Source organism: Leucoraja erinacea, chromosome 17 (genome assembly GCF_028641065.1).
Source record: "Leucoraja erinacea ecotype New England chromosome 17, Leri_hhj_1, whole genome shotgun sequence".
NCBI lineage: Eukaryota > Metazoa > Chordata > Chondrichthyes > Rajiformes > Rajidae > Leucoraja > Leucoraja erinaceus.
In genome coordinates this window covers 24621776-24643531 of record NC_073393.1, presented here as the reverse complement: position 1 = coordinate 24643531, position 21756 = coordinate 24621776, and the positions used below count along the sequence as shown (strand labels likewise).

General features: G+C 46.3%; 1 protein-coding gene across 1 annotated transcript in view; it reads left to right on the top strand.

The window, feature by feature from the left end:
- adamts18 (ADAM metallopeptidase with thrombospondin type 1 motif, 18) overlaps positions 1-21756 on the top strand; it is a 176020-nt gene that overhangs the window by 129658 nt on the left and 24606 nt on the right. The window contains exons 16-18 of the mRNA XM_055648832.1: positions 234-478; positions 10134-10275; positions 12346-12472. Of these exons, the coding sequence (XP_055504807.1) occupies positions 234-478; positions 10134-10275; positions 12346-12472 (514 nt within the window). The remainder of the gene's footprint in view (positions 1-233; positions 479-10133; positions 10276-12345; positions 12473-21756) is intronic.

The window sequence follows — 21756 nt, the reverse complement described above, 5'->3', positions numbered from 1 at the left end:
GGATGTGGGAGGAAACCGGAGAAAACCCTCACGGTCACAAGGGGAAGGTGCAAACTCCACACAGACAGCGCCCGAGGTCAGGTTCAAACCCGGGTCTCTGGCGCTGTGAGGCAGCAATGCTACCACCTGCGCCGCCCCTCTCTGTCTAACGGCTTTATCAATGAACCCTTGCGGCCTATCTCCCTTCCTCCCACCGTGCGTTATGGCTGTTCCTCTGTCTTTATTTGAAACAGAATACTACGCAGTAGTCACGGTCCCAGCGGGAGCTCGCAATATTCACGTGCACGAGTTGGAGATCTCCACCAGTTACCTGGCCGTGCGTGATCTGACAGGTAAATACCACCTGACCGGAGACTGGACCGTCGACTGGCCGGGCACGTTTGTCTTTGGGGGAGCCCACTTTGACTACCAGCGCTCGTTCAACAGGCCAGAGAGTTTGTACTCATCCGGACCGACTAATGAGTCACTCGCCTTTGAAGTGAGTTTTCTTTTTATGTCCTCCTCTCCTTGTTCTCTCCCATCACTTGTGTCTGCTGCAGAATTGCCCGCGACAGCTTGGCAGGCAGATCTGGGCTTCAGTGGGATCGGTAGCAGTGGGAGCTCCCCTCCCATGTTTTAATTTAATTACGGCGCAGCACTGTTTTCTGAGAACGATTCCGCCGCTATAGAATTTTCTAAATGGCCGGCGCTTAATCATTGCCGAGATGCCGGAATGAAAGGCCTATGTCTGCCTTGCACACAATATTTCCATCATTAGATACTCGGCTTTGAAAAGGGGGAACTGTTGTGGTTTTTCTTTCTTTCTTCATACGGAATGAGAATTAAAATCCCAGACAGTGTGATGTAATGGCTGGGCTCTCATCTCAACGTGGTAGATGAAAGGAAAGTTTAATTGGATGCAACAGGTTACAAAATAACGACATTAGTGCTTTGAAGAAAATTTTAATTGGGGGTCAGGTTAGGAGGACAGCGATGGGGAAGAGAACTCTTTCAAGAGGTCACTATGGATGGCGTGTGGGATTTTTGTGAATCACCCGTGTATTTTGGTTACCGTCTTTGCTTATGTGTTTATCTTGATGCAATGTTTGCCCCAAAACCTGTGACGTTTTACATTAGTTTTGTTCAATGTAAGTGCAATCAAATCACGTGCAAAGGGAACTACGAACACACACACAAACATACGCACATATACACACACACACACAAACTTGCAAGTACACACGCACATATACACACACACACGCAAAGAAACAGGTGCATGCGTGCAAACAGATATACACATGTACGCATACACGGAGACACACAATCACCCAAGCATGAATGAACGCACACACACTCCTACAACTGCATGCATATACATGCACTTTTATACATGCACAAACCTACCCATGTAAATATGTACATATACGTATATGTACTAATGTCTTTATGTGCACACACCAAAAAATAGATGAATATAGACATTCACAGGCAAACACACAAACACAATCAATACTCTGCATGTCTAGTTCCCCGTACACGTACAGTGGCACACAGGCTACACCCCACATGTATCCAAGACACACAAAATGGCAGAAAGTTGTGGACGCAGCCCAGACTATCACACAAGCCAACCTCCCCTCCATTTACTCCATCCACACGTCATGCTGCCTTAGCAAGGCCACCAGCATAATCAAGGACCTGGTCACATCCTCTTCTCCCCTGTCCCATCAGGCAAGAGGTGCAGACATTTGAAAACGCACACCTCTAGATTCAGGGACAATTTATACCCAGCTGCTATCAGGCAAATGAACCATCCTATCACCAACCAGAGAGCAGTCCTGACCTACCATCCACCTCATTGCAGACCCTTGGACTATCCTTCATCAGAGTTTACTGGACTTTATCTTGCACTAAACATTATTCCCTGTATCCTGTATCGATAAACTGTGGACGGCTTGAATGTGATCATGTATAGGCTTTCTGCTCATTGTTTAGCACGCAACAAAAAAGCTTTTCACTGCACCTTGGTACACATGATAATAATAATAAACTAAACACAGGCATATCTACATGCACCTTACACTTGTGTGCATGTATGCCTATACACACACACGCAAACACAGTGTGAATAATAAAAGATCAACTTTACAGGTAGGACATAGAATAGTACATTACAGAACAGGCTGTTCAGCCCGCAATGTCCATGCTGAATATGAAGCCAAGTTAAACTAATCTCTCTGCCTTTGTGTGATCCGACTCCCCAACCCACTGCATATCCATGTGTCTATCTAAAAGCTATTTAAATACCCCTATCGTATCCACCTCCACCACCACCCCTGGCAGCGCTTTCTTGGCACCCACCCAAGACGGTGTTCATTTTTGATCAGTTAAAACCAGATAACTGAAACCCTACACACCTTCAAATTAGGTCCAAGCTGGGATCATCCAAACATTGATATCAACAGAAGCTTGAAAGCGCGCACCGCCAGACTCACGAGCAGCTTCTACCCCTCTGATATCAGACTTCTGAGCAGTCCTTCCATATGCTTCTGGGCTGCAGCCTCAGTTCGATCCTGACTATTTGTGCTCTCTGCAGGGAGTTTCTACATTCTCCCCGTGACCACGTGGGTTTTCTTCGGGCGCTCCGTTTTCCACCCAGAAGAATTGACCTACTGACCTGCACATCTTTGGAGTGTGGGAGGAAACCGGAGCATCCGGAGAAAACCCACACAGTCACATGGAGAACGTACAAACTCAATGCAGACAGCAGGATCAAACCTCGGCACTGTGTGGCAGCAACTCTTCCACTGCGCCACTGTGATGTGCACCCTTCTTCAGACTGATTCCAAAAGGCTTCATGTATTGTATTATCTAATTTAATTGGATAGCATGCAAAGCTTTTCACTGCACCTTGGTAAAGCTAAACCTAAATAACTAGAAAGTCGCTGTATGCTGTCCTTGAGATTTCTAAACAGTAAATGGTATTGCCATTTTCAGAAGCCATCCTGTGAATCAACTAGATACCAACAGCAATGTTTCACCCCTCGAGGACTAGTGGTGCAAAAGTTGCGGGGACACATTGCATAGGCGCTATCTATCTTAACACACGGGAGGAAAGAGAGGGGGGCAGATTTGCGGGGTTGCTTATGGCTTTGGAAGGAGCAGGTGGAACACAGGACTGTAGTCTACTACATCAGTTATGTAGCCCGCTCCCGTGGTGTCCTGAATCAACGTTGGAGGTTAAACTCCTTGGCTGTTCCCAGAGTATAGTTACACTGAGAGCGAGACATAAACCTATAAATATCACTTCAGTGTCAGAACCAAACGTCATTTTTCATTATCGGCGAGTAATTCAAGGACAGCACCTCCGCCGAGTGCTGAAAGGAGCATGTATGTGGCTGATTCTCTGGAGCGACACTTGATTCCAGTGGGGGAGGAATAAGGGTACCTTTGTCAGGGAAGCAGGACTGTGTCCCATTAATCCATGCTCGCCGTGTGAAAATACATGGAATACAGCTCCCCCACCCCACAGCTTCCAACAAGTGTCCAGGGAAGACCCTGCATGATATTCAAATCTCCGCCACAGAACGGGAGCTTAAAGCCAGCAAACATTTGGCGCATCATTGAGATGTGGAGACATTTTTACTTCAGAGGGTCCTGAAAGTGGGGCCAGCTCGTGCTTCTTTTGTGTAGGAAGGAACTGCAGATACTGACTTAAACCAAAGATAGACACAAAATTCTGGAGTAACTCAGCAGGAGAGAAGGAATGGGTGGCGTTTCAGGTCGAGACCCTTCTTCAGACTAAATTAGAGTCTGACATCTGAAGGGGGGTCTCGACCCAAAACATCACCTATTCCTTCTCTCCAGAGATGCTGCCTGTCCCGCTGAATTACTCCAGCATTTTGTGTCTATCTTCTTGTGCCTCTTATGCCAGCTCATAAGCAGCACAGTGGTGCAGCTGGTGGAGTGGCTGCCTCACAACATCTGGCATCTGGGTTCACTCCTGACTACGGGTGCTGTCTGTGTGCAGTTTGTACATTCTCCCTGTGACCGCATGGGTTTCCTTTGGGTGCTCCGGTTTCCTCCCACATCCCAAAGACATGTGGGCTTGTAGGTTAATTGGCTTCTGTAAAAGTTGTGCCTTGTGCAGGATAGAACGGGGTGATCAATGGGCGGCATACACTCGATGGGCCGAAGGGGCTGTGTCTGTGCTGCATCTTTAAAGCTCTCACATCTCACAGGCATGGGTATGGTTAAGTTAATTGTCCATTATGCATTGCTCCTAGTGGGTGAAAAAATAATATATAAAAGTAGAAAGTAGAGGTAGTGTGGGAAGCATTAAAAAAAGATTAATTGCAAATGGGTGGTACATGGTTGGCGTGGACTTGGTAGGCTGAAAGGCAAATATTTGTGCTGTATGTCTGTGATTCTATGAAGCAGGCCATTCGGCCCACTGTGTTTGTCCCATATTCCATCAAAACGTCAGTTTGACCACTAAAAGAAAGATTTAAAGGGGACCTGAGGCAGCATTTTGCCATCATAATCCTCTGAACATAGAATAGTACAGCACAGGAACAGCCGCTTCTGCCCACAAATTCTGTGCTGAACATGATGCAAGTTAAACTAATCCCCTCTGCACACACGTGATCATTATCGCTCCATTTCCTGCATATCCATGTGCCTATCCAAAAACCTCTTAAATTCCCTGAATGTATCTGTCTCCGCCTCCACCTCTGACAATGCGCTCCCGCACTTTAATCTTCTTTAAACTTTGCCCTCTCACCTTAATTCAACGCATCATATTTTGGGGCGGCACAGTGGTACAGTGGTAGGGAATGTACAGCGGTAGGGAATTCCTGTCTGTACGGAATTTGCACGCTCTCGCTGTGACTGAGTGGGTTTTCTTCGGGTGCTCCGCTTTCCTTTCACACTCCAAAGATGTACAGGTTTGTTGGATAATTGGCTTCTGTAAATTGTCCCTAGTGTGTAGGATAGAACAGGTATATGGGGTAATCGCTGGTAGGCGCAGACTCGGTGGGCAGAATGGGTCTGTTTCCAAGCTGTATCTCCAAAACTAAAACTAAGTCAACTCCACCAATCTTTTGTGGCAGATCCATTTAGCCTCCTCCTATCTTCTCCCTGAAATCTTTGATGACCTCAATGCATAACCTCCCCAAATGCATAACGTAACTTATCCTTGGATTATATTTCACTTGCTACAATTTCTGCCCTGCCAACCAGGTGGTGTGTATCGTCTTGACTTTCAAAACCTTTCTCCTCAATGCACCACCACACAATCCATCTGCGTGATCATGTTACCTGAACGACGAAGGATACAAGGAGGAAATTTTTGATTTTTATTCCAATAAGGTGTATTGATTCACCGTGTGAATCCATACATACCACCAACCCTCAAATGCTCTGCTTTCCCATAGAAACAACATGTCCGGAGGTGCCGAGTGTTTCCATGGATACCACCTCTGGTACCAATATTTTCCCAGATGGTCCAAGGTCGCACGTTTAAACAGGCCTTTCGCGTTCAGAAGAGGTTCGTCAGTAGGGTTGCCAACTTTCTCACTCCCAAAGGCACAAAAGGTCAAAATTAGGGACAAATTCCCGACGGCAATTCGTTGACCAACTTGGCCATGGGTGAGGGATGAGTTGGCCCGAGTGCTGGACTGCACACAAAGCCCAGCCAGCGGGTCAGCTGAGGAGTTTTGGCCCGGGTACCGGGCGCGACGTCGCGCGCAAAGTCAGGCACCCCATCCAACTCATGAACCGACGATCGGCCATTAGAAGGAGGGATAGTGGTGTCGGCTGTAAGCAAAAGATCTGAAGGTCAGACAGCTGGCCGGACTGCCGACCAACGAGGCCACGGGCGAGGTGCTGCTGCTGCACTCCATGGGCTGCACTACGTCAGAGGCGGGGCCGGACGCGGCGCTCCTACCCGATGGTCCTTTCGACTCTAGTAGTACCAGACAAGGGCGGTCCCGTATGGGACAAACCAATTTAGCCCAATATACGGGATGTCCCGGCTAATATGGGACACTTGGCAACACTATTCATCAGGATGTTGCCTGGATTAGGGACTACTACCTGTAAGGAGTGGACAAAATATCACCTTGCCAAACATTTTAACTCCCTTTCCCATATTGATCTTTCTCTCCTGGGCCTCCTCCACTGTCAAAGTGCCGCAATACACAAATTGGAGATGGTTTCTGGAGTCTGTACGTTGGCCACATGGGTTTTCTCTGGGTGCTCCGGTTTCCTCCCCATTCCAAAGACGTGTAGGTTTGCAGGTTAATTGGTTTGTGTAAATTGTCCCTAGTGTGTAGGATAGAAATAGTGTGCGGGATGATTGTTGACGTGCAGTTTGGTAAGTTATGCAGAAGGAACGGCAGATGCTAGTTGATACTAATGATAGGCACAAAGTGCTGGAGTAAATCAGCGAGTCAGGCAACATCTCCGGAGAAAAGGAAGAGGTGACGGTTCAGGTTGGAACCTTTCGTCAGACTAATCTGAAGAAGGTTTCCGACCTGAAACGTTATCAATTCCTTTTCTCCAGATGGTGGCTACCCTGCTGAGTTACTCCAACATTTTGCATCTATCCTCGCTTTATAGGTTAATTGGCTTTGGTAAAAATTGTAAAATTGTTGCTAGTGTGCAGGATAGTGCTAATGTATGGGGTGATCGCTGGTCGGTGCAGACTCAATGGGCTGAAGGACCTGTTTCCGTGCTGTATCGCTAAAGTAAAGCATGAAAGGTCTTGCCATCGTGTTCGGTAAAAGCACTGTGGGCCGAATGGCCTGTTTTTGTGCTGTACATTTTCTATCTTCTCTGCTCTAGGTCTGCTTTCTGAGACAAGGAATTGCAAACAATCCGTAAAAAGAAATATGCGGTGTCCATCAGAATCTTGGAGTAACATTGGGCCAATGTGGGCTTCCGTCAGTGATTCTTGCTTAATTGGCGACCTTTATGTGGAAGCCTGATGTTTGTACAAGTGTTCAATGTATAAGCTGCAATCAAGTGCCCCTCTCTCAAATACGGCTCAGTGTTTGAAGTCATTTGTCAGGCCAGCTGTAATGCAGCATCCAAACACATCCCCTAATGTGTACGCCCTGCGGGCTTGGCTCAAGCGGTTGTTAAAGGGAGTTATTATCAGATATAGAGCCTCAGAAGGAACCGTGGTAAACGAGTGTCTTGAGTACAGCGAGTATAACGTGTCTGAAGAGGACACTTGACCTCAAAGTAAAAGCGAAATGGAAACCACTGACCTTTGAACTCTCCCAATGCCTCACCACTCTATTGGGAGGCGACACACTCACATGAGTGCTCTCTCCCACACCCTGGTCTCTTCAGGAATTCAGGAGTGCCATTGGAAGCCACTCTACTTCCTCAAGGGAGTTATGAAGATGGCTATAATTGTGCAACATTAGTCTACATGTGTGGGACCAACTCTGCGTTTAGTTTCAGATAGACACAAAATGCTGGAGTAACTTAGCCGGTCAGGCGGCCTCTCGGGAGAAAAGGTATATGTGTCGTTTTGTGGTGAAGACCCTTCTTCAAACATTTTATCAGCATAATCAAGGACAAATCTTACCCCAGGTCACTCCCTCTTCTCCCCTCTCCCATTGGGCATAAGGTACAGGAATATGAACCCACTATATCTCCAGTTTCAGGGACAGCTACTTCCCAGCTGTTGTCAGGTAATTGAACCATCCTACCAATAATTAGTGATCCTGAGCCACTATCTACCTCATTGGAGACTTTCGGACTATCTTAGATCGGACTTTACTGGCTTTATCTTGCACTAAACCTTATTCGCGTTATTCCCTTTATCGTGCATCTGTACACTGTGGATCGCTCGATTGTAATCACACTTGGTCTCTCCGCTGACTGGCTTGCATGCAACAAAAGCTTTTTCACTGTACCTCGGTACACGCGACAATAAACCAAACTCAAAACGTGCAGTCGGTGAGAATTGAAAGAATCCCCAGTACAGCTGGAGATAAACATCAAGCCCCTTTCCGAAGGGATAATTGAATAGGAGCAACAAATTATTTACTTCGACGCTCGCTGTTGTCTCCCTTGGCTTCCATTAGTGCCTGAAGCTAAACTAGACAGAAACAAGAATGCAGACGCAAGGGGGAAGAGCTACAGAGGTGCCTCATTCCAATACCAACACATATATTTATCTCGATTTAGCAAGCTGTAAAATTTATTGGTCTAAAATCCTGTAGTCAAGAGGGCACCATTTAGTGGCTGTTGTAATTCAGTGGCAGATGTTAAAGACTTGAATCAAGGATGTGAGCATGTTGATACAAGCCGTTTTAAATGCCAACCGTGCATCTTGGGAAGAGCTGATAATCAGTCCAAGGACTTGGGGCGGCACGGTGGCGCAGCCTTACAGCACCAGGGAGCTGGGTTCGAACCTAACTATCGGTGCTGTCTGTGTGGAGTTTGTATATTCTCCCCGTGACCCCTGTTCGTTTTCTCCGGGATATCCGGTTTTCTCCCACACTCGGACAGGTTTGTAGGTTAATTGGCTTGGTATCATTATAAATTGTCCTTAGAGTGTAGGATAGTGCTGGTGTATGTGGTGATCAGAAGACATGGGAACAGAATTAGTACATTTGACCCATCGAGCCTGCATAGCCCTTTGATCATGGCTGATCTACTTTTCCCTCTAAACCCCATTCTCCTGCCTTCCAGTGACCTTTGATGCCCTTACTAATTTAGACGTGAGAAATGCAGAACAGAAACAGGCCATTCGCCAACCAGCGATTACCTCATACACTAACACTATATACACACTGGGGATAATTTTATGTCTTTGGAGTGTGGGAGGAAACCAGAGCACCCAGGGAAAACCCTCGCGGTCACAGGGAGAACATACAGACTCAATGGAGACAGCGCCTGTAGTCAGGATTGAACCTGGATCTTTCGTGCTGTAAGGCAGCAACTTTACCGATGCGCCACTGTGTCACCCCAATCATGAAACTATCAATCTCATCTTTAATCAGGCAACTGAACTATCCTCTGACCAGTCAGAGAGCTGTCCTAAACTCCCATCTACCTCATTGGAGGCTTTCGGACTATCTTTAATCTAATTTTACTGGATCTTATCTTGCACTGAACGTCAACCCTTTATCCTGTATCTGCAGACTGATAACAGAGGGGAAGAATCTGCACTTGAGTCTGGTCGTGCGTGCTTCCAAGCTTCTGTATCTTCTGCTCGAAGAGATTGGGGAGTAGAAGGAATGATTGGTATATACTGCCTTGCTGTTAGAGTAAGATAAAGTCATTATGTTTTACAGCCACGTAATATTTATATAAAACACGGAACCACACCACAGTGTGATTTACTAGATTTTTTTCCCATTTTTATCTTCCCCAAGATTTATCTCAGCATTGGGAATACTGGGCCAGTAATTTAACTGCTGTTCCAGATGTATCACAGCTCACCTAGTTAAACATCTTGGACAGACACAAAATGCTGGAGTAACTCAGCGGGATAGGCAGCATCTCTGGAGAGAAGGAATGGGTGACGTTTCAGATCGAGACCCTTCTTCAGACCCTTCATTTTAATTCATTTATAATTAATTAATTACTGTTAAACCCTGTGACCATGTGGGTTTTCTCCGTGTGCTCCGGATTCCCCCACATCCCCAAAGACATGCAGGGTTGTAGATTAATTAGCTTGTAAATTGCTCCTCGTGTGTAGGATAGAAATAGTGTACGGGTGGTCGTGGACGGCACGGGTTTGGTGGGCCGAAAGGCCTGTTTCCATGCTTTGTATGTCTAAATGTGTATCTCTAAATGAAGCATGTGATGGACTGGGTTACTCACAGAAATCTTCCATTAAGCAGGGTGCCATTCCTTTACTCCAGAGATGATGCCTGGCCCGCTGAGTTACTCCAGCATATTGTGTTTATCTTCAGTGTAAACCCACATATGCAGTTCCTTCCTGCACAATCTTCCATTAACTTTAGTTCTAATTTTCTTTGTGATTGGAGAGCGATTCACACTAATCCTGTTCAACATTTCTTTATGTTGCCCTCCTCCCTCCTCCCCCCCCCCCCCCCCCCCCCCCCCCCCCCCAATCTCCCTCTCTCCCTTCCACAACCTTCACCTCTGCCCCTCCCCAACAGATTCTGTTGCAAGGCAAGAATCCAGGTATTGCCTGGGAGTACACGTTACCAAAGGTTGCTAATGAAAGCAAGGCAAGCGAGCAGAGGCACAACTACACCTGGGCGGTCGTGAGATCAGGTTGCACTGCATCATGTGCTGGAGGTGAGTAGCCCTCCCATTCATCGGAAGAAGAAAGCTCTTATATTCTCTTTCTTTCTCTCTCTCTGTCTCTCTCTGTCTCTCTCTCTCTCTGTCTCTCTCTCTGTCACTTTCTCTCTCTCTCTCTGTCACTCTCTCTCTCTCTCTCTCTCTCTCCCTCTCTATCTCTATCTATCTCCATCTCTCTCTATTTTTAGACTTTAGTGCATAAACAGGCCCTTCGGCCTTGAGTCTGTGCCGGCCAGCAATCACCCCTTACACTAACACTATCCTACACACTGGGGATAATTTTATCATTTTTATCCAAGCCAATTAACCTCCTACAAACCTGTAAGTCTTTGGAGTGTGGGAGGAAACCGGAGTACCCACGCGGTCACGGGCAACGTACAAACTCCGTCCAGACAGCACCTGAGGTCAGGATCGAACCTGGGTCTCTGGTGCTGTAAGGCAGCAGCTGGACTGCTGTGCCACTGTGACGGGCCCTCCCAAGAGAAGAGAGAGACAGAGAAATGCTAACATACTTTCTGTTGGAGTCTTTATCCTTTTTATAGCCCTGGCCCCACACATGAGGAACAGGCTGGTGAAGTGGTTCCAGTGGTGTGCTGATCTCTGAAGCCCAACAGCGAAGGCTGGGCTCTGTGCAGTGGCTCACTAACATGCTGAGACCTGCCATCTCATTCTCCCTTCTCTTCTTATTTCCCCTCCTGTTTGTTTTCCTTTGTACCTGCTTCTAATTTGTTGATTGTAGCTGAGGTGATGTGTGACGTTTAGTTTAGTTTAGAGGTACACAATGGAAACAGGCCCTTAGACCCACCAGGTTAAAGCCAACCAGCGATCCCCGCACACTAACACTATCCTGCACACTAGGGACAATGTACATTTTTTTTTAACCTACAAACCTGTACGTCTTTGTAGTGTGGGAGGAAACCCGAGCTCCCGGAAAAAACCCACGTGGGTCACAGGGCAAACATACAAACTGTGTACAGACAGCACCCGTAGTCAGGATCAAAGCTTTGGGTCTCTGGCGTTGTAAGGTACCAACTAAACCACTGTGTCACTGTGCCGCCCTCATGTGTGTGGTTAAAAAAAACAACCAAGAGATTTAGACATAACCCTGAGGTCTGTCCAGATCCCCTCAGTTTGATTTTACGCAGATTTTTAGTTTATTTTAGTTTATTGTCACGTGTACCGGGATGCAGTGAAAAGCTTTTTGATGTGTGCTAACCAGTCAGCGGAAAGACTATACACGATTACAATTGAGCCAACCACAGTGTACACATATAGATTAAAAGGAATAATGTTTAGTGCAGGGTAAATCCAGTAAAGTCTGATTGAAGATAGTCTGTGGGTTTTCAATGAGGTAGAGTTGGCACAGACATGATAAGCCAACTAGTCTCTCTCTCGTGTTGATGGGTTCTCAGAAGAATGAGAACTTTCTCCAGCCTATGGACAATGAGAGATGGTACATCAGAGAATTACATAGTAACTAGAGTATCAGCCACCAACCTGCCCCAACAATGTGCTAAGCCAGTTAATATAGTGATGACTGATCCAACATTGTCCTGAGGCCTGATTACCCACAACCACTGACTCCAATATAGAGGGGGGGAGGGGGGAGGGGAGAGCTTTGGGAGAATTAGGTATTCCCCAGGGTTCCGGGGTTAATGTGGTGAACAGGACAGAGACGGGGTGTTGGGAAGGTTTACTTAAATTAGAGAATTCACTGCTGATTTATGTTCTTAAGTGGTAGGAGAATACATAGGCCATTCAGCCCATCAAGTCTACTCTGCTGTTCATTCATGGTTCTTCCTCTCAACCCCATTCTCCGGCCTTCTCCTCATACCCCTGACACCCGTACCAATCAAGAATCTATCTATCTCTGCCTTAAAAATGTCCATTGATGGCTTCCGCAGGAATGAATTCCACAGATTTGCCACCCTCTTTAAAAAAAGAATGTCATCCTCGTCTCCTTCCTAAAGGATCCTTTTATTCTGTTTTTTTTTAATGCGGTCACCTCATGAAATCTTCAGCTGAATTTACTCCAATATTTACACTCTCTTAATCTTCTTGCAGGTAAAATGGTGACCACGCCCTACTGTTTGCAGGACCATCTTACACAAGTCAACACCACCCTGTGTTCTGCACACGCAAGGCCCACGGCAGGAACAATTACCTGCAACACACAGCCATGCCCAGCAAGGTAAATATCGAGAACTGACCCACACACGTGTGTGGAGATCCCTCCCCGTAATGGAGGAAAAGTTTGATGCAAAGTGTTGGAGCAACTCAGCGGGTCAGGCAGCTTCTCTGGAGACAAAGGAACATGTGATGTCTCAGGTCGGAACCCATCTTCCAATTGAAAGTATGAGGGGAGGGGGGGGGGGGGGGGGGGGGGGGACTGGAGGTAGGAAAAGGTCAGAATAAACTAGGGCTGGCAACAGATACCAAGGAAGGGTGGAGGCCCATTGTTGGCTGTGGAAGAGGCGATAACAGAGGGATGCAAGGATGCAAACAGTGGAACTGGTAGGACAACTAGTGTGGGGGAGAGAGGGACTGCAGGGGTTACTTGAAATTAGAGAAATCAATATTCATACCACTGGGTTGTAAGCTGCTCAAGTGAAATATGAAGGGCTGTTCCTCCAATTTGTGTGTGGCCTCCCTCTGACAGTGGAAGAGGCCCAGGACGGAAAGATTATAAGATCATAAGTGATAAGAGCAAAATTAGGCCATTCAGCCCATCAAGTCTACTCCAACATTAAATTCTTGGCTGATCTATCTTTCCCTCCTAACCCCATTCTTCTGCCTTCTCCCCATAACCTCTGACACCCGTACTAATCAAGAATCTATCAGGTGTGATCAGTGTGGGAATCTATCAGAAAGGTCAATGTGGGAATGGGAAGGTGAGTTAAAATGCGTGGCACCCAGGAGATCGTGTTTTTTGGGGCCTTCCATGTTCTCTTGAAGAAAATAATTTAAATGGTGAGAGATTACAGAGCTCAGACATTGATCTGGGAATACTAGCTGGGACATTGTTGGCCAGTGTGGGCGAGTTGGGCCGAAAGGCCTGTTTCAACACTGTATTAATCTGTGGCTCTATCACTAGTGCATAGATAATAGAAGGCCGGTAAGCTGTCATTTATTTTGCGGGGAATCACTATTTGTTAGTTTGGGTACATGTGACATTATTTGGTTTATTATTTGTCACATGTACCATGGTATAGTGAAAAACTTTCCATTCAAATCAGGTAATGCTATACATAAATCCGACCAAGCCAAACTCAAGAACAATATGTAGAGCAACGGGGAAAATTTAGAGTGCGGAACATAGTCCTCAGTATTGTAGTGCTTCAGTTCCAGAGACAAAGTCCGATGCCCGCCATGGGTTTGATGTGAATTTGACAGTATCCTAGCTAATGGAAGGACCATTCAGAAGCCTGATAACAGAGGGGAAGAAGCTGTTGCTCAGTCTGGTGGTGCGCGCATTCAAGCTTCTGTACCTTCTGCTTGACGGGAGTGTGGAGAATAATGAATGACCGAGGTGGGACGAGCCTTTGATTATGTTGGCTGCTTTCCGGAGAAGTCTGGTCTGTGTGATGGACTGAACTGCGTCTTCAAATCTCTGACAGTGCTGGTCCCAAACTAGGTGGAGATGCAACCCAACCTGAAGTAGGAAGCTTACAGATCTAGAGCCCTCATAGACATTCTAGCAGCCATTTCCAATCCTACACAAATCCCATTTTCTTACCCCCTCTATTCCTCTCAAGTGCTCCCATCCCTCTACATAATGTCATTTGGCCCATCAAGTCTACTCTGCCATTCAATCATGGCTGATCTATCTATCTCCTTCCTAACCCCATTCTCCTGCCTTCTCCCCATTACCTCTGACATTTGTACTAATCAAGAGTCTAGCTATCTCTGCCTTAAAAATATCCACTGACCTGTGGTAAAAACATCCACACATTCACCACCCTCTGACTCAAGAAATGCCTCCTCATCTCTTTCCTAAATGAACGTCCTTTAATTCTGAGGCTATGACCTCTAATCCTAGACACTCCCACTAGTGGAAACATACAAAGGGAAATTGGGAGTGGCCAATTGTTACCCACATAGTCATAGGGGGGAATGTGCAAATTCCATGCAGACAGGTCGGGATCGAACCCAGGACACTGGATCTGTAAAGCAGCAGCTCTACTAGCTACTCTACTGTGCCACCCACTGGGTATTGCAGTGACCCCACAACCCAGTTCCAAAGGACAAACCTTCCTGTAAGATGTGGTTATAAATATGACAGATATCAAACTGTGGGAATTGGGGATAGGACACCTATGTGAAGCCACTACCTCCGGATCTGTGAAAAATCATCCATGAATGTTTTTCTAGTGGTTACGGTGTAATGCACTATGAATTAAATTAGTTCAGGTTTAGTTACATCTCCATGTTACTAAGAATTAAAAGTGATCTCAGTGCAAGTGACATTAAAGTTGCTGCTCTTTGTTCCGATGGTGATGCTTTTAAAGTCAGGCTTTTAGGCTTTGTTTATACTTTAGAGATACAGCGAGGAAACAGACCACCAAGTCCACGCCGACCAACAATCACCCCACACACAAGCATTATCCTACACACTAGGGGCAATATACACTTTTAATCAAAACCAACTAACCTGCAAACCTGTATGTCTTTGTAGTGCAGGAGGAAACCGGAGCAACCAGGTGCAGTCACAGGGAGAACGTGCAAACTCCGTACAGGCAGCACATAGTCAGAATCAAACCTGAGTCTCTGGCGGGCTGTAGTTGAGTTTAGTTTATTGTCACGTGTACCAAGGTACAATGCAAAGGCAGCAACTCCACCGCTGTGCCACTGTGGTGCTCTTAATAGGTTCCGCAGCAGGTTATGTTAACATTTAATTAAGTAAATTTGCCTGTCACCATTATTGATGTCCTTCAGGTACTGTGTGGGTGATCTGAAAGGGGAATTTAAAACTGAAACATTAGGAGTAACATGTCGGCGTTGGAGTAGGGAAATTCCGACAAGCAACAATGTTGGAAAAGTGGAAGACCCCAGGGGTCGGTAATGGATCCAACCTACAGTGGGTTAGAGTGTTGGGGGGAGGTGGAGGTAAAGCATGAGTTGTTAAGGACACCTGTGGAGGCCAGGTATGCTGGTCCCAAGGGAGGTGAAGAGTTACCGCAGGCTTCCTGAATGGGAGAGAACAAAGCTAGTGCTTCAGGTTTGCCCCAAACTACCAGTCAGAAGCAAACTGAATGTAGCTGATCAAGAGAAGATCTAAGGGGAGGGTGGGAGTTGAACGATTCAATAATCAATGGTACTTTATAATCACATGTACCTGGGTACAGTGAAATTACTTTGGAGATACAGAGTGGAAATAGGCTCTTCAGTCCACTGAGTCCACACCGAGCAGTGATCACCCCGTACACTCACACTATCCCATGAACTAGGGACAGTTTACGATTTACAGAAACTTATTAAACTACAAACCTTTACTGATACAGCTCTGGTTTCTTCCCACACTCCAAAGAATACAGGTTTGTAGGTTAATTGGCTTCGGTAAAATTGTAAATTGTCCCTTGTGTGTAGGATGTTTTAGTGTACGGGGTTATCGTTGGTCGGCATGGACTCGGTGGGCCGAAGGGCGTGTTTCCGTGCTGTATCTCACAAGTATCTCTAGTCTAAATATGATGAAAGTTGCTGAGCTACACATTCACTGTTCCGTCCATTGGAAGTTATCAGGAGAACCGCCAGTTTACAGTTTCCCTCTTTCTCTCTGAACGAGATTCTGGCCGTTGTACATGCATCATTAGTGCCGTCTGCCCCAATGATGAATGGGCTGTGTCATGAACTCCCTTATCACCTTTGACTCCCTGATGCTGAGAAGCCCTGTATTTCATGGTAGTCTGACCCAGATTGTACCGTCTGTTATTAAAGTGCGGTCTTCGGAGACAGGAAGTTTTTGTTGAACAAACAGTCGTCTCTGAGGTAGTGTATCGCAAAATCCTGTCCCCTGCAGACTTTGTTACTTTACTCCTGCTTTCCTTTTTGGCTGCCTTGATGAGATAAAGCTCCATATTGTTCACGTGCCATCTGGCTTTATTAATGAGATCAAGGATCTTGAGGTCCAAGTCCATAACTCCCTGAAAGTGGCGACATAAGTAGATAGAGTGGCAAAGAAAGCATATGGTATGCTTGCTTTCATAGGTCGGGGGCATTGAGTATAAAGTCAGGAGGTCATGCTGCTGCTTTATAGGTCTTTGGGAGGTTCAATGTAAGGGGAGAAGTGCACAGTTAATGGCAAGAGCCTGAACAGCATTGATGTGCACAGGGATTTTGAAGTCCAAGTTCATCGCTCACTGAAGGTGACTGCACAAGTAGATAGGGTGGTGAAGAAGGTGTAGGCGAATGCTTGCCTTCATTGCAAGGGGCATTGAGTATAAGTCAGGAAGTCTGTAGGATCCTCAGCTCTGCAGTACTTTGGTATGCCTCATTTTGAATATTGTGTGCAGTTCCGGTTGCCCCACTATAGGAAGGATGTGGAGGCTTTGGAAAGGGTGCAGAATGCTGCCTTGATTATGGATAAAGGCCAAACTTGGATTGTTTTCTGTGAAACACCGTGGGGAGACCTGATAGAAGTATATATCAAAGATTTCAAAGGTCTTTTATTGTCACATACCAATTAAGGTACAGTGATATGCAAATTACTATACAGCCATAGGATATAAAAAAGCAACAAGACACACAACTACATAAAAGTTAACATAAACATCCTGCCACAACAGATTCCCCACATTCCTCACTGTGATGGAAGGCAAAAAATTCCAATCTTTATCCTCTTTATTCTCCCACGGTCAGGGCAGTTGAACCATCCGACAGGGTGATCGAAGCTCTCACAACCAGCGGTCGAAAGTCCCGAGTCGGGGCAATCGAAACTCCCGCGTCGGGGCGATCGAAACTCCCGCGCCGGGGCGGCCGAAACTCGTACGCCGGGGCGATCAAAACTCCCGCGGCTTGGAGTTCCGGAAGTCGGTCTCTGACCAGAGTCTCCGTGATTATTAAGTCCGCAAGCACCAGCGGTTGGAGCGCCGAGGTCGATCCCTGGCAAAGGGATTGCGGGCTCCGCGATGTTTAAGTCCTGCAGGCTCCCTGTGGTGGAGCTCTCAAAAGTCGGTCTCCAGCAAAGGCCACCAACTCCTCAATGTTAGGCCGCAGTGTGGAGGGAGATATGATATGGAAAAAAATCCCATGTCTGTCGAGTTAAGAGAGAAAAAGTTTGCCCCAACCCCCCCCCCCCCCCCCCCCCCCCCCCCACAAAACAAGCTGAAGAACACTAAAAACATACATATAACACATACTATTAAAACACAAAGAATGAAGGGACAGACAAACTGTTGATGAGGCAGCCATTGCTGGCGTCACTGGGTGTTGATATAGGTCAGTTCCTTCCTACCTCCCCTGGCAGAGTGTTCCAGGCACCCTGTTTTTTAATAGGCTGCAGAGTGACACAGTGGTAGAGTCGCTGCCTGACAGCGCCTAAGACCCGTGTTCGATCCTGACTACAAGTGCTGTCTGTATGGAGTTTGTAGTTTCTTCCTGTGACCACATGGGTTTTTTTTTTCCTGATGCTCCGGATTCCTCCCATATCCCAAAGACGCATAGGTGTATAGGTTAATTGGCCTCCGTAAATTGCCCAAGTGTGCAGCATGCATAAGAGGGATAACATAAATCTAGTGTACGGGTGATCGCTGGACGGCGTGGACTCGTGGTTCAATGGCCGTGTTTCCACACTGTATCTCTAAACTAAACTAAATGTTAGATAGTACCAGCCTCCATCACTGTTGTCTACCGCCCACTCTATGGGTGGTCGGGTGGATAGTTGGTTGACATTTCTTTACCAGATCCCAGTGCACACTCCCTTATAATGCAGAAGAAATTTTTTAAATCATTGGAGCTACAACAAAGCAAAATGATATTACCGAGATTAAGCAGGGTGTGCTGTTACTGCAAAAGCAGAAATGTACACGATTGAATATTTTTTAAACGTACATGACACTGACAGGGTTAACTTTTGAGACTTTGCAAAGATGTGTGTCAGGGTCTGAGGGGTGACCTGATGGAAGCATTCTGAGAGACATATGTCAGGGTAAAATTTACGAGATGTATTGGCTGGGTAGTTTATTTTCCCCCAGGCTGGAAATGTCAAAGACTAGAGGGCATAAAGCTTTAAAGTGAGACAGGGAAAGTTTAAAGGAAATGTACGGGGCAATTTAATTTTTACACTGAGAATGATTGGTGGCTGGAACACACTGCTAGGGAACGCATTGGGAAACAAATATGACAGTGATGTTGGAGAGACATTTAGACAGGCATCATGTATAGTCTTTTCGTTGACTGGGTAGCATGCAACAAAAAAACCTTTTCACTGTACGCGGTGCATGTGACAATAAACTAAACTCTCGCCCATCCATCCACACACAGTTGAGGAGGTTTCAGGCTTTGAAGCAGGTGAGCGGCACTTTGTAGTGTAAAGGTACCGACAAGTTGCAACCCGTTGCCCATGTCAAAGCCACACAAAGGCCATTGTGCATCGCGCTTTGTGTGTCTGTACATCAGTCTCCGATGAGCATCGGAGGTATATTGCACAAAGCATTGAATTGAAAGAAGGTTTATTTATCTATTTCTCCCCTCCCCTCTACGTGACTCTCCTCAGTTTCCTCCTCCTCAGGGGGAGGACAGGTCCATGGGCGTAATCGGTTCCGCTCATTACCATTGTGACAGGACTTGTTTGAACTGAGTTCTCATGAGAACATGACAGGAGCTGTGAAAAGCAGAGTGCTGGAGTAACTCAGCGGGTCAGGCAACATTTGTGGAGGCAACGGATTGGGTTGGAACCCTTCTTCAGAAGCAAGAGATTCTAGCTGAAAGAGTAGGCCACCTGGCCCCTCAAGCCTGTCCCACCATCCAATATAGTCATGGTTGGAAAAACACAAAGTGCTGGAGTAATGCCCCTGTCCCACTTAGGAAACCTGAACGGAAACCTCTGGAGACTTTGCTCCCCACCCAAGGTTTCCGTGCGGTTCCCGGAGGTCGCAGGTGGTTGCCGGAGGTTGCAGCTAGTGGAAGCAGGTAGGGAGACTGACAAAAACCTCCGGGAACTTCCGGGAACTGCACGGAAACCTTGGATGGGGCGCAAATCTCCAGAGGTTTCTGTTCAGGTTTTCTAAGTGGGACAGGGACATAACTCATCTCTGGAGCGCATGTATAGGCAATGTTTCAATTCGGTTCTGAAGACTAGACCCAACCCGAAACAGCATTATCCATGTTCTCTGGAGATGCTTCCTGACCCCTGCTGGATTACTCCAGTACTTTGTATCTTTGATAGACAAAAAATACTGGAGTAACTCAGCGGGCCAGGCAGCATCTCAGGAGAGAAGGAGTGGGTGACCCTTCTTCAGACTGACTTTCAGACTTTGTATCTTTGTTTGTAAACCAGCATCGGTAGTTCCTTGTGTCTCCATCATAATGGTTGATCTGCAGCAGTACTCCAATGCTCGCAATTTTCTGACCTTTCAAAAACGTGTCTACCTCCTCTTTAAATACCACCAATTCTCTCTCCAAACTTCTGGGGCAGAAAATTCCAGGGAGTCGGAATCTTCTGCAAGAATTTGTTCCTACATTCCTCAATTTCAAATACGATAAGATACGATAGAACTTTATTTATCCCAGGGGGGAAAATAATTTGCCAACAGTCCTAAAAAACACAACATGAAACATAAAAAATAAAGTGATGAGTGGTAAGGCTTTGGGGATGTGCAAAGATTGAGGGGGGGGGGGGGGGGGGGGGGGGTCATCATTCACTCAGTCTACCCTACGACAGAAGGGGGAGGAGGAGTTGTAAAGTTTGATTGCCACAGGGGAGAAGGATCTCCTGTGGCGTGCTGCCCTGCACCTTGGCCTCTGATCTTATAACCGAGTATCCTCATTCCCATCATCTACTCAGGTTGAACACAAGATCTTTGATCATTCGGCCCCTGGATGAGAAGAGGATCCACTAGTTGGAGAGTCTAGAAACAGAGGCCACGGCCTCAGAATAAAAGGACGTACCTTTAGAAAGGAGACGAGGAAGAATTTCTTTAGCCAGAGGGTGGTGAATCTGTGGAATCCATTGCTACAGACGGCTGTGAAGGCCAAGACATTGGGTATTTTAAAAGTGGAGAATGATAAGTTTAGTTTAGAGATACAGCGTGGAAACAGACCTTTCAGCCCACCAAGCCCATGCCAACCAACAATCACCCATTCACTACTATCCTAAACAATTTACAGAGGCCAATTAACCTACAAACTTACACGGCCAATTGACCTACAAACTTCCAAATGGGAAGCCAGAGAAAGTCCACGCTATCCCAGGGAGAACGTACAAACTCTGTACAGATAGCATCCGTAGTCAGGATTGAACCCAGATCCCTGTAGCTTTGAGGCAACATTTCTATGGCACTGTGCCACCCACCGTGTTCTTGAGTTGTAAGGTAGCCAAAGGTTATGGGGAGAGGGGATTGAGAAGGAAAAATAGATCAGCCATGATCGAATGGCAGAGCAGACTCGATGGGCCAACTGGCCTAATTCTGCTCCTATGTCTTATGAACATGAACAAGGTTTGCCCCGTCACTGACTGCCCCCGATGGCAGTAGACCTACATGTACACCCCTTAGCCCTCAGTAGATATAAGTTCACAGCCCCATCGCTGTACCCTGCTCGTTTATCCTTGAGAGACTAAGAGAGAAGACATCTCTGGTTACTGTTCTTGATATTTACTGGTGTTTAACGTTACATTCTTGCCACCATCGTTTTATTATCGTTATTAATCTCAGCAAATTAAACTAGTTAAACTAACTAAACTACCCTGGGGTAGCGAGACAGAGGATAATTTGTTAATCAGTGCTATAAAACAAGTCTAGCGGGGAAATAATCTTTTTATTAGCTTGTCAATCCCAGCAAGGAGGGTGGGGAATGTGACTAGCAGGTGTGAGAGGTGGTGCGGCTCTGTGTTGCAGTGGTAGAGTTGCTGCCTTACAGCGCTCACAGTGTCAAAGGGTGGTGCTGTCTGTACGGAGTTTGTACTTTCTCCCCTTGACTGCATGGGTTTTCTCCGAGATCTTCGCATACCTCCCACTCTCCACAGGCTAATTGTAGGCTAATTGGCTCGGTATATTGTAAATCATTTCAAGTGTGTGTAGGATAGTGGGAAGGAATTGATATCATTGTGCGGCATGGACTCAGTGGGCCAAATGGCCTGTTTCCGCACTGTATCGCTAAACTAAACTAAAAGTTAAAGAAGACTTACACTATTCAAAAAGATAGTTATTTGTGAAAACCCTGTGGGGAAAAATAATTTTGTTATTGGGAATCTGAATATCGCCCTTAACCTTCTCATTAACACAATTGTTGTTACAATTCCATTTTTTTTGTAACATGAGG